The 11,859-nt window shown below is 49.3% G+C and overlaps 1 protein-coding gene across 1 annotated transcript in view; it reads right to left on the bottom strand.

Moving 5' to 3' along the window:
• Window positions 1–3,642: 3,642 nt before the first annotated feature.
• LOC135811904 (serine/threonine-protein kinase/endoribonuclease IRE1-like) overlaps window positions 3,643–11,859 on the bottom strand; it is a 22,905-nt gene continuing 14,688 nt past the window's right edge. Inside the window, exons 17-23 of the mRNA XM_065325148.1 lie at window positions 9,288–9,484; window positions 8,522–8,678; window positions 8,308–8,365; window positions 7,747–7,816; window positions 7,171–7,294; window positions 6,866–6,933; window positions 3,643–6,421 (exon numbers count right to left, since the gene is read on the bottom strand). Of these exons, the coding sequence (XP_065181220.1) occupies window positions 6,242–6,421; window positions 6,866–6,933; window positions 7,171–7,294; window positions 7,747–7,816; window positions 8,308–8,365; window positions 8,522–8,678; window positions 9,288–9,484 (854 nt within the window). The 3' untranslated portion in view covers window positions 3,643–6,241. The remainder of the gene's footprint in view (window positions 6,422–6,865; window positions 6,934–7,170; window positions 7,295–7,746; window positions 7,817–8,307; window positions 8,366–8,521; window positions 8,679–9,287; window positions 9,485–11,859) is intronic.

Consider the following 11,859-nt stretch of genomic DNA (forward strand, 5'->3'; position numbering starts at 1 on the left):
AAAGAATTTAGCTTTCAGTGAAGTGTTGCGAAAGCGCACTAAAACGGACCATGGCGATTTTGAACCGTCATTCTTGAGAACTTTCATTGCCCTCTCTTTCACACTTTGAAAGAAAAGAAAACAACTTTAGGCTCTTCACAAGCAACATTTTCGGGGTGAAATTCCACGAGTACTTTTCGATACTTTCTCACCAGGTGGAATACAGGCAAAAAGACCGTGAATGAGGACAGTGAATTTAATACAGCAAGGAGGTGAAAGGAACTGCGCAAAGAAGAGGAGCCAAAAGCAGCGCGGTAAAAAAATGCGTGGCCTCATGTGTGTGTATAGAAGGTATGACAAAAGGGTGCAAATGTGAGGACACCTAGCAAGAGCGCGAAATGTAGCGACGACAACGGACAAACAATGGACATACCGTAAGTAACGCGTTCTTGATGACATATACCGCAACTTCAGTGTGAATTTCATTGGCTTCTGTTTGCACAGGCCAGGCTTCTTTGTGTGAGTACAGTAAGGTCTGGCGCCGAAGAACGCAAGCCCCGTTTCTGAATCATTGAGCAATCTAGCACTATGGACATGTGATCAACTGGAATACTGTAAGAGTTGACAGTGTGACAAGTCTATAACGTTTAACGCAAACAGTTCCCCATTTAGCGGGCACAGCGTTTAACGAGCCTGCCATCTTCACCTGAACGGGGTTGGGTATCTTCCGCTCCAGTTCTAGAGTTCTCTACGATGCATACGCCACTCGACTACACGCGTATCGCCGGAAACCATTTCCGCTGATTTCCAAGTGGAAGCAGAATATCTCGATCACCCACTGGAATTTGGTGTGCACAATCTCGATTCCAAGTGTGCTTGCTCTAGGTTTGCAGTAAATGTGTGCAAAAGGCCGTATGCATACAATGCAAATGTACCGTAAAGTCTTGTATAAAAGCCACACTTGAATAGAAGCCGCAATTTTGGGCCCATCAAATCACACATAAGCCTGGTTTTAGTGTTGACATACATAGAAATACCTGTCTTGTATAGAAGCCTGTCTCATATAGAAGCCTGCAAAATTTCACCAAGAAAGTCGTAGAAGCCGCGGCTTTTATACAAGACTTTACGGTATGTGATATCTTTCAGGGGGTTCTTTGAGAATATCATGATTAGAACCCTGAATAGGTTCAAAAATGCGACTGCTGAGAATTTGCCAGTGTTTTTTGTTGTTGTTGGTGGTGGTGGTGGTGGTGATGGTGGTGCGTCTTTTGCCATGTTCATAGCTGTTGTCAGGGGCGGATCCAGGGGGGGGGGGGGGGGGGTCGGGGGATTCAAACGAACCCCCTGATTTTTTCCGACCATAGTTCGGGTGTGACCACGAACCCATGGCCCTGCGACGTGCTCGCCCCATGCTATGGCCTGCAGGCCAGAGACGTCCGCTAGCTATGCAGCTTGGTAGATCTATATTATGACATACAAAATTATGGACAATTATTACAGACAAGCTGCTGGAATCGGAAAGTACCAATCAGCTATTCTGCTGTAAAGAAATTGAAAATTTCTTCCTTGTGCTGCGTGTCTTCAATAATGTTTTAGCTGCAGAGTGTTGAAAACAGGGGTACTGAAGTTACATTTGTATAGCAGCTGGCATGCTCAAGTATTATTTGGTACCGATAACGCGAACGTGTGAACTTGTTATACAATCATGTACATGTGTATGTCATCATTTCGTCATTGTGGGTAGGGTGGGAAAAATTGAACCCCCCTTGGAAAAATCCTGGATCCGCCCCTGATTGTCATGCGTACACTCCACACCAGTGCGAGGCCAGTCTCGAGGCAGGGCACCGTTGTCTTCGATCCGAGAGTACCCGCGACTCCCGGGTTCCTCTCAGATGTGTACGGTATTACGACGCAAAGATCCGATTATGCTCGACCAAGACCCTATTCAGAGCTGGATCAGGCGTTGCACACTCTGGGGGGGGGGGGGTTATCTACTCTTGCTCTTATCTGTTCATTGCATCCCCGGAAATTAAATAAATAGTTGTGCGTCAACTTACTTGAATTGTTCATCACTGCCATCATCCTGTGAGGAGAATACAAACGAAGAGCAAATGCAATTGGAAATGCAATTATTGCAGTACAGGCCAGTCAAAATTGTCCACTGTCACCCAAGGTAGAAGCTCATCGGACACGTACACACTAGAACTTTAGATGTCACATTATTGAAATCAATCGAAAAATAAATACAACATACCGTATATTCTCTATTATAAGCGCCGTGCTTCTATTTTTTCAACACCCCTCTACCCCGTGCTTATATTGGAGACCGCGCTTATATTGGAGACCGTGCTTATATTTTTTCAACCAATACATCCATACAGAGCAAGAAGAAATACATGCTAGATATCATGCATGCAGCATTGATTTCCACCAGGACCGTGCTAATAATAGAGACTGTGCTTATAATGTTTCGAAAGGGGCTCACAGTGTGCTAGTATTAGAGACTGTGCTAGTAATGGAGACCTGTGCTTATAATAGAGAATATACGGTAATTATAACTCTCACCGGAGATAAAGTGGATAGAGTTGGTGTCAGGCCTTTCTTCTTTTGGCTTGTTTCCTTCGCTTTCTCCTTCTCCTTGTTCAGGCTTCTGCCTACTAGTGCCACCAAGGCTACCAGCACGGCGCAAACGAGGAGCAGAGCAAGCATGCTTGGCTCCTTTTCACCTCTTAGTCCTGATCCTCACGGTCAGAGGACCGAGATCTGGTGCTGAAACCACACTGCCCGCTTTCATGCCAAACCCGCTGGCAAATAACTAACTTGTGTGACAGTGCTTCAAGGCCGCACTATCCTCATCATTTTCATTTTCGGTCCTTCACTGCCTACTTTCGTGCCAGCTCTTTTGCCAGCAATAAACTGGCGAGCTTCACTCGCTCTTCCAGCAAGTTTTCTTCAAGGCTTATCGAACGTGGAAGAACCAACCACAAAATCTACGCAAATGGATACTTTTCGTTTCTTTCCCTGCCCAGTCACTCGGGGCCGGCGCTGCGTGCGTGCAACGCCATGCAAAATAATAATAAATACAAGTCGAGGGCGCAACGTTACGTTGCAACCAGGGAGTAGTATTGTACTCCCTGGTTACAACGGCGGTACGCGGTACGCCAAGGCTGAACCGGATTTGGGGAATTGGAGGCATTTGCAGCCCTGCCCCTGACCCTCCTGTTCTGACCTGTTATGTACTACCTATCGCGACCAGGGAGTAGTACAATGACTTGTACAACTCCGTGCTATCGACTACTTGTATTGTATACGTGTAGGCGCAAGGCCTGAGCCCGACATGCAACAGTATACTCTACACATACATTGTTGTACATGGATGTGCCAATTTGTGGGACGGCCCTGCACAGGCTAGGCTGCTGCATCAGGGAATCGTACCCCAAACCATTTTGGGTAAGACCAAGACTTTTTTACTCCAGACCTTATTATCACTCTTGGTACGACCAAGAGGTTATAATTATAATAAATATATGCGACTCACTGCTGCATGTCCATGCACTTATAAGCTATACTATCTTCTGCGCAAGTCCCAAAAAGAGTACACCGCCAATAGAGAGTCCGGCAATGCTCACCCCACACACGCAAGAAAGAAATTACTGGTAGCAGTAACCATCAGCCCATCATCAGTGCCTCAGAACCTGTCAGAAAATCATCGTGGAACCATCATGTAACGTAACGGTAACATAACAACAATTGAGATAACTGCCGACGTAAGAATTCAGCCAGAACACCTGAATGGAAATCCAATTTAAAGTAAGAAGACCAACACGTTCTTGAGCGCCGAGTCGGATTAGACCAAAATAATGCGTAAAACAAGCACCGACATGTCGATTGCCTGATTTCAAGTAAAGTTAAAAAAATAATGGTCATTGGCTGAAACCGTGCACGGCTGAGACGCCCAAAATAAACGACCGGATTGTAAGCGAAAGCTCGATGAGTACTCAAAATAGATATAGCGGCACGGATAGCGTGGCGTAAACCGTCAGCAATGGAAACCTGCTGACCAATCACAGTCACTGTCCCAGTGTGGTCGATGGGCATAGAGTAGCCAGTACACCATGGGCCAATGGAGTCAGTTCCTTATTATATAAGGCACCTATAGTTGAGCAATACCAGTCGCGTGGCGTACACGCATACATGGAGAAGAGTAACCACACTCACGTGACTGGGCCAGGTCTCAGCATATAGCTTTCCGGAGGATAAGTCGCTGAGCTGTGGCAGATGGACGCTATCGTCTGTCGCAGCGCAGCTACAGTGTGCGCGTGCACGGGTGCAACACCCCCGGCGAGTCAGAGTTGCCACTGCCGGGCGAGACGGCAATACGACACAGAGCTGCTGCGTACACACTCCTGCGTGGCGTGTGCCAGTGCACTTGGCGAGGAGTTGACCGTCCACTCCGGAGCGAAAGCCGCACTGTGCTGGTCGCTCGGCAAATTCTCGCCGACATGCGAGCGCTGTCGTACGCAGCGTGATTCGGGCGGTCCTCGGGCTACTACTGTACATAGTCAGCCAGCCCTAGCTAGGCGGGTGGCGAGAGCAGGCTGCATGCGTACACATGGGCTACAGTATCATGCGAGAAAGAAAAAGTAAACGTCAGCATGCCCAAAGATAATGTTGTCGGGCAACCCACTAAACTACATGATTGTGTAAGCCATCATAATCATGCCAGGAGAATAAAACAAACGGACGAGACATAGTGCCACATCAAGCCCACACTAGAGTGGGTGTGTGTGTATATATACAAGATATATGTATATAATATTATTAAAAGTGTGTTCGTGTGTGCGTACATGTGTGTACGTGCGTACCTATAACAAGACATCTCAAGTGCAGCTTTGCCGCTACAGTAAGCACAAGACGAGTGAAAGACGACTGTCAGCGCAGATAGCTGATAGCAGGCAACAGAAACGGTATGGGCGATGGGCCGCCAGCAACAAGAACGGCGGCATGAGTACCTCGGCGGAAAGAATCGCTGCACCGCTGCCACTGACATCCCCTCTTCTGCAATCGTGGCGCACAGCTCTGAGATAGCGGGAGTGGGCCAGGTGCAAAGACGGTTCAGATGCGCGGTGTCCTGCCACAGTCAGGCCAGGCATCCATACTTGCAACATCGCCATCACATACAATACCGTCACATGATAGGAGCAAGGATGATTCAGGTGTGCCATGTCCTTGTAACAGCTGGCCCAGGCATCCACAAAGCTGCAGCATCACCATCACATAGAGTCGGAGCGCCACCAGGATCTGCTCAGGAAGCATGTCCACCATGCTCTGTTCAGGAGGCATGTCCACCATGCTCTGTTCAGGAGGCATGTCCACCATGCTCTGTGATGACAACACCGCACAGAAGCAAGCTGTGTACGGTGCATGCAGCTGTGGTTTGGGACATGCATATCATGTGCTCGTGCTCTAGCGAAGCCCTAACACAGCTGCTAGCCGAGTAGTAGAGCAAGATCGACACATACCAACCGGAGGAGGCACAGCCCTGCTTTGGGACACGCATGTGCTGGTGCTCTAGCATAGCTCGAATCAGCTGCTAGCCGAGTAGTAGAGCAAGGTCGACACAAACCAAGCAGAGGCACGGCCCTGCTTTGGGACACGCTTGTGCTGCTGCTCTAGCGCAGCTCTAACACAGCTGCTAGTCGTATAGTACAGCAAGGTCGGCACAAACCAAGCGGACGCACAGCCTCGCCATGGTCACACAGCAATGGCAAGAGAAAGGGCGTGCCACGGCGAGCGTGGCCTTCCACAGAGGGGACAGCGAGCAAAGATTATTCTCAACGACACCGATAATTCACCACGAGGCGAAGTAATATAACCGTGTCCACAGCTGACGTGTTAGACAAACATCACTATTATCCTGCCAGTGGTCACGCTACGTACGCGAGGACATGTAACCATGGCGACGGGTAAGCTCTTAGTGACACGGAACTGAGCGAGAGACTGGATTCCAACGCATTGCGCAGTAGCAGCGAGGACGTAACACAGCTGCTAGCCTTAAACCGATAGGCTGGACAGGTCAAGGACGTCGGTCGGATACTAGTAAGGCCAGAACAGGAAACCAGCCTGCTGCGGCACATCGAGCACTGAGGAGAAGGTAAATTACTCAACAGAAGCGACTCAAACCCAGACACAGGACAGCAGAGGAGTAGACGAGAGAACACACACCCATCCAAACGGGCAGCGAGCGCGACTTGCGGCCAGCTCAGCTATTGCTCGGATGGTAGTAGTCGTGGAAGACGTGCTCGTCCTTCACAATGGCCACCGCCTTGTAGGTGTGCAGCAGCAGCTGTGGGAAGAGGTTGGTGAAGTAAGCGATGAAACCCTCCGGCATCGCACCCAGTTTCTCGCGTAGCAACTCGTTCAGCTCGTGGTAGTGGTGCTTCTGCTCAAGAGAATGAGACAAAAAGTACGACAATGCAGCAGCCACGACAGCAACAGCAGCAGCAGCAGCAGCAGCAGCAGCAGCAGCAAGAGCAATGCCGGCAGCAGGGAAAACATGAAAACACACACACACACACATTAACAATCCATGCAAAACAGCATCACAAAGAGAAACAAGACTAGCACAGGTGTATGCAAGAGACAAACATTCACCACAATTCACAAACGCCTTCGCTGAAGGTGACATCCTAGCAATGGAAAGAATGGCGGTACATGCATTGATGAATCAGTCCTGTGTAGCTTCCATTTACAATAATGGAAACGTCATAGTGAATACCGCCATGCTGGTGTGAAAAATGCAGCCAACCAGCTTGCTCTGTGGGCGTAGAATAAATTCAGCGATGTTGCCATCACATGGGTATGCATACGCCGCCAGCACGCTCACCTTGTTACGAATGAAGCGGATTAGGTTGCGCACGGAGCCACCCTGGTAGGAGCGATGGCGTGTCAACTCTGCAAGCACCAACACACCGCCAACATTGTCAATACAAGAGGACACACCAGTGCAGCGTACACAGGATGAATGAAAAACATACGCAAAGAGCAACTGTTACACTTCATGAACACACATAAAAATCGGGCCAGTATGCCAGAAGGCCTGGACTGGCGATACACAAAGCAGACCCGTGTTGCGATGATCGCGAGGGTCAGGCAATGAGGACATGACAGCGAACACTCGTCAACTCTCACCTTCTCTGAACTCTTCACCGAGCTGCTGCCGCCAGTCGTCGCTCACCACCTTGACGGCGTTCTGCTCCAGCTGTTGCACAATGGGAGACGTTGCCAGCTCCTTCTCAATGCGATCGCTTACCTCCTATGAGAGGTACACACCAAAGCAAACCAACACAGCAGAAAAACCATGAAATTCACAACCAAGGTACGTAGACACATTTTCCCTGCCATATTTTCGAAAAGTATTGTTCACCATGTCGCACCAGTGATGTCATACTCCATGATCGCACATACAGCAGGCTTCAGATAGGAGTGTTAATAGGAAATCTGTTACATCTAGGACCAAGTCACACCCCAAGTCCAACATAGTCATTACTGTCATTCGGCATGTACACGTACACACCCACAAGTAAGTGACACACATTACACCAGCAGGAATGTACAAGTCAGTGAAGAAAACCCAACCCGGATGAAGAGCAGAAGTTTAGTATTCATCAGAATAGCATGTTTGCTTACACAGGTACACAAACAGAAACACACCCAGGCACTCGCACACACACACACACACTCTCTCGCACGCACACATGCACACACCTGAATAAACTGCATCTGCCGGCGCCTGGACCAGAAGACGGGGTGCAACAGGGCTTCCTTGGCTGGTGGTCTGAATTTAACACGGGACAAACAACAACACAAACACAAAAGACTGCATTGATCACCACAGTCATGGCTCACAAATGCCTACTACTATACGTGATTGTGTATTAAGGACTCGCAGTATGTTGTGAGCACACAATTATGCAACTTGCACAATTTATCCACTGCCGTACGGTAAAACGATGCGGAAAGTGTGGAATTTACTGCTACTGTGAGCACGCAAGGATGAGAGCAGGTCAAGGGGAGGTAGGGGCAGAGATACCGATGTTGTGATGTTGAAATGCTGCAGCAAAACAATCTGGGAAAGCAGGTGAGCGGGAGGACCCATGCTTGCCCAACCCACCTACAACCTGCGTGAACACAAGCTACATGTATGTTTTGACGCTTGACTGCAGATCCACACAACTCTTTCAGATGGACAGCATGAACTGAGCCCCAGCATACACAGGCGTGCTGCAGGAAATGTAACCCTCTGCAACGCTGCAGTGTTATTCTTACCTGACACCAGGGTAGCGGCTGATCATTCTTGATACCAGGTCGCGAGCCAACACCAGATCTGATAGGAACAACACACGTACGTGCACACAGATAGGCTTGCATTAGATTTCAACTTAGAACAATGGTGGAGAGCAATGACGCAGGAATGGAGAGCAAATAGAAAGTACGACAGCAGATCAACAGATGACAACTAGCTGCAATTGATTTAGCTTACCATCGCACGACAAGCAGCTCTCCAGTGCAGAGAAGTCGGGTGCTTTCTCCGTGCTGATATTCATTTGACGCTCAAGTGCTGGCCCAAACGGATGCTGTCCTTTGCTCAAAACGTAGTAGATGAGGCAGCCGGATGAGAAGATGTCCACCGAGCAGGTCTGCACATCACGTATGCGTGGCATGGTGACAGGGCACACACAACACCACCAGCACATAACACCGCCAGCACATAACACCACCAACAAGAACAGAACAGGCAAGTGTAAGGCATTGGACTGCACGGAAGCAAGGCAGAAGATAAAGCGTGGAGCACACGGTACTGAGAGCTGCAAGCACACTCAAACATTGTAGATGAGGTCTAACAAAAGGGGCTACATGGACGGCACAATCGTATATGACTGGCATGGGGTGAGTGACGGAATCGTAAATGCTTTGCGTGAGGTGAATGATATCATCGTATTCAGCTTTGCCCCGAGAAGATAACCAGTGCCTGAGATGCCTCTCCATACAAAACACCCCACAGGGGCGTCGGACACGGTACGGTCACTACGGTATTGACCGTACCACTATTTGACCCAAGTACCCCGTGAATCAATAAAATGCACTGATTTGGGCTCTAATTTCCCCAAAAATTTCGGCTCAGCCACCCCCCCCCCCCCCACACGAGTGAATTGTACTTCAGATGGCTGACCGTACCACACTAAATCACCTTCTGACGCCCCTGCCCCATGATGTAATCACATACCCACTGTATGCCCACAGCTTACCGCAGACTCGGTGAGGCCGGACATGAGCTCCGGCGCTATCCAACCCTCCGTGCCGGTCACACCGGACCGAGCAGTGAACGACGAGCGGCCGTCCGCCAGCTTCTTGCACAGGCCAAAGTCGGAGAGCAGTGTGCGCACCTGGCCGTTGTGTTTCGGGTACGATATCAGCACATTCTGCGGCTTGATGTCTCGATGAACTGGGCACACAAAAAAGTGAAGTGAAGATAAACATGAATACTAGTACAAGCAGAGGAGCTTTAGAGGCGATTTACCGGACGCCAGTGCATCCCGCCGGGAAGTGAAGCACGTGATCCCGAGAGTGTGCCGTGATACGGGGAAAAACGAATATCAATTCACACGACAGGATGCACGTACAGTAACGGTAGTACAAAACAGTCGATGGAATGCCACAGGATACATCCCCCCCCCCCCCCCCCCCACGGCACCTGGACCATACCGGGATAGCTCACGGGATATGTTCGGGCCAAAATATGAGTACATGTGACTGAATCTCCATGGCAGCATCACTCACGTGATGAATCCTGCCGTCGTGTAAATCGCCTCTAAGGGAATACCTGGTAGACACTTTCAGAATTCTATCAAATGTGGCCTGGCACGAGGGGAAACCTGCATGCAGCGGATGGGATTTTCGGTCTTTTGACCATTTTGGTGGTGGCTTTGATACACTCACCTCCCACCACTTTAGGAGCTGCATCTACAGCTTGATCCCTGAGGGTGGTGGCGTTCCTGTGGATGCGGAAAATCCAGTCCGAGTCTCACGCGAGCCCACTAAAAAATCTCATGAAGGATGAAGTCAAACGAAATCTAGAAATCTAGCGGCATGCCGCATTTCCCCGATAATAAGTCGCACCCCCCTTTTCAGGTTTGAGCAATATTGCTTCGATATATTGACTTCAGTAGTAAGTCATGCTCGATTATAAGTCGCACCCCCGTTTTTACCCTGGGATTTCAGTGTAAAAGGTGCGACTTATATCCGGGGAAATACGGTAAATAGATTCATACAACATTCCACACAGGCACAGTGTACGCCAATCACTCCATTTCTCCGGCCATCCGCGTATCCCGTTCTCTCCAAGCCGTCTCTTAACCCTTTCACTGCCAGCTGACCACTCAAGGTGACAAGGCGCTCCCTGCCAGGCTGTCAGCTGAGCTGTACACCCCCTCGCTGCCAGGCACTTTTTACCTCCAGCTCGAAAAATCGAAAGGCCTACTTTTCCTGGATTTTTTGGTACTTTCTGTACGGAATATCGCTTTCCAAAGTATACATCGTAGGTAGACAACTCACAAAGGAAGCCATTGCCGTCGAAAAAAATCGCAGAATCCGAAGTACAAACGTGCTGCGCGATCTAGCGCCAGCCGCTGTGCAAAAATGCGTGTCATGTCATGCGAAAGTGCGCCGTGCGCCGCATGCGCTACATACACTATGTACACGATCGGCCCGGACACTCGCGAAGTAAAGTTAGTTAGTTGTTGTTTTGGAGAGAGAAGCAGATTTTTTTTTTTTTTTTTTTTTTTTTTTTTTTCGTTCGCAAGAATTGAAAGATATGCCAGTGGACAGGAGAGCTACAACACTGGAAGCAGAAGAGATGGCTTGCGGAATCTTCTCTATCTTCGTGGCAACAGGACTTCAGTTGCGAGAGACTTTCGTCCTGTCGTTGCAGACGAAATTCTTGTTGCTGCCACCAGAAAACTCGGAGAACGAAACGTTCGTAAGTCGTTTGGTGAAGCGGATCGTGTCGGTGAACGGCTGCGGAATGTTCTGCCGCCATGGTGGTCGTTTGTTCTCCCAATTAGCAGCAGTCCAAATACTTTTCAACTTCGGAGAGTGAAGCGCTTCCCTGTTCTGTTGACAAGCGCGGTGTTCGCGGGTGTAATTCACTTTCGCATCAGCTTGCAGTAGATCGTCAGGTATTGAGCCAGAGGTAGGTGTCGTTGTAGAAAGAATATAATTATGTTGTAGGTGACATACCCATAGTGTCTCTTGTCCGTGCTGGTCGCCATTGTAACGTGGTAATTCTTAGAAAAATTTAGTTCTGGACCCAGTGACCGCCGCCAGCGCTGTTTCCGTCAAGTTTGCAGTGAATGCGCCCGCGAGGAATCTATCGTCTGGTTGTCTCTACCCGTGACTCCAACCGCCTATCGCAACGGATAGCCGCCTGGAGTCTTGGGTAATAGCTAGGCATCAAGTCTGAACCAAATTCCATGCTCCGTGCAATGAAAGTTGATGGGAAAGAGGAAAATACTCGCACCGACTCAGCGAGGTGGAAGTGCGTGAGAACCGGTTTCTTCCTCGCCGATCGGTTAAAAATCGGATGCGGATTTTCAACGACGCTGGTTCGATTTTTTTCAAATGGCAACCCATACTTCTGGAAGCGTATTTCGATGGGTATGGACATCTTCCAGGGCCCAGTGGCAGTCTACCACGGCTAAACATCTCCAATATTCGAAAATAGAGGCACAAACTGGGTGAGGTCTGCCTGTCGACGGAAGTCGACAACAGCACGGGGGACTGCATGTTTACTCGTCGACGCAAGTCGACAATGGCACTCGG

Source organism: Sycon ciliatum, chromosome 3, assembly GCF_964019385.1.
Source record: "Sycon ciliatum chromosome 3, ocSycCili1.1, whole genome shotgun sequence".
Lineage (NCBI taxonomy): Eukaryota > Metazoa > Porifera > Calcarea > Leucosolenida > Sycettidae > Sycon > Sycon ciliatum.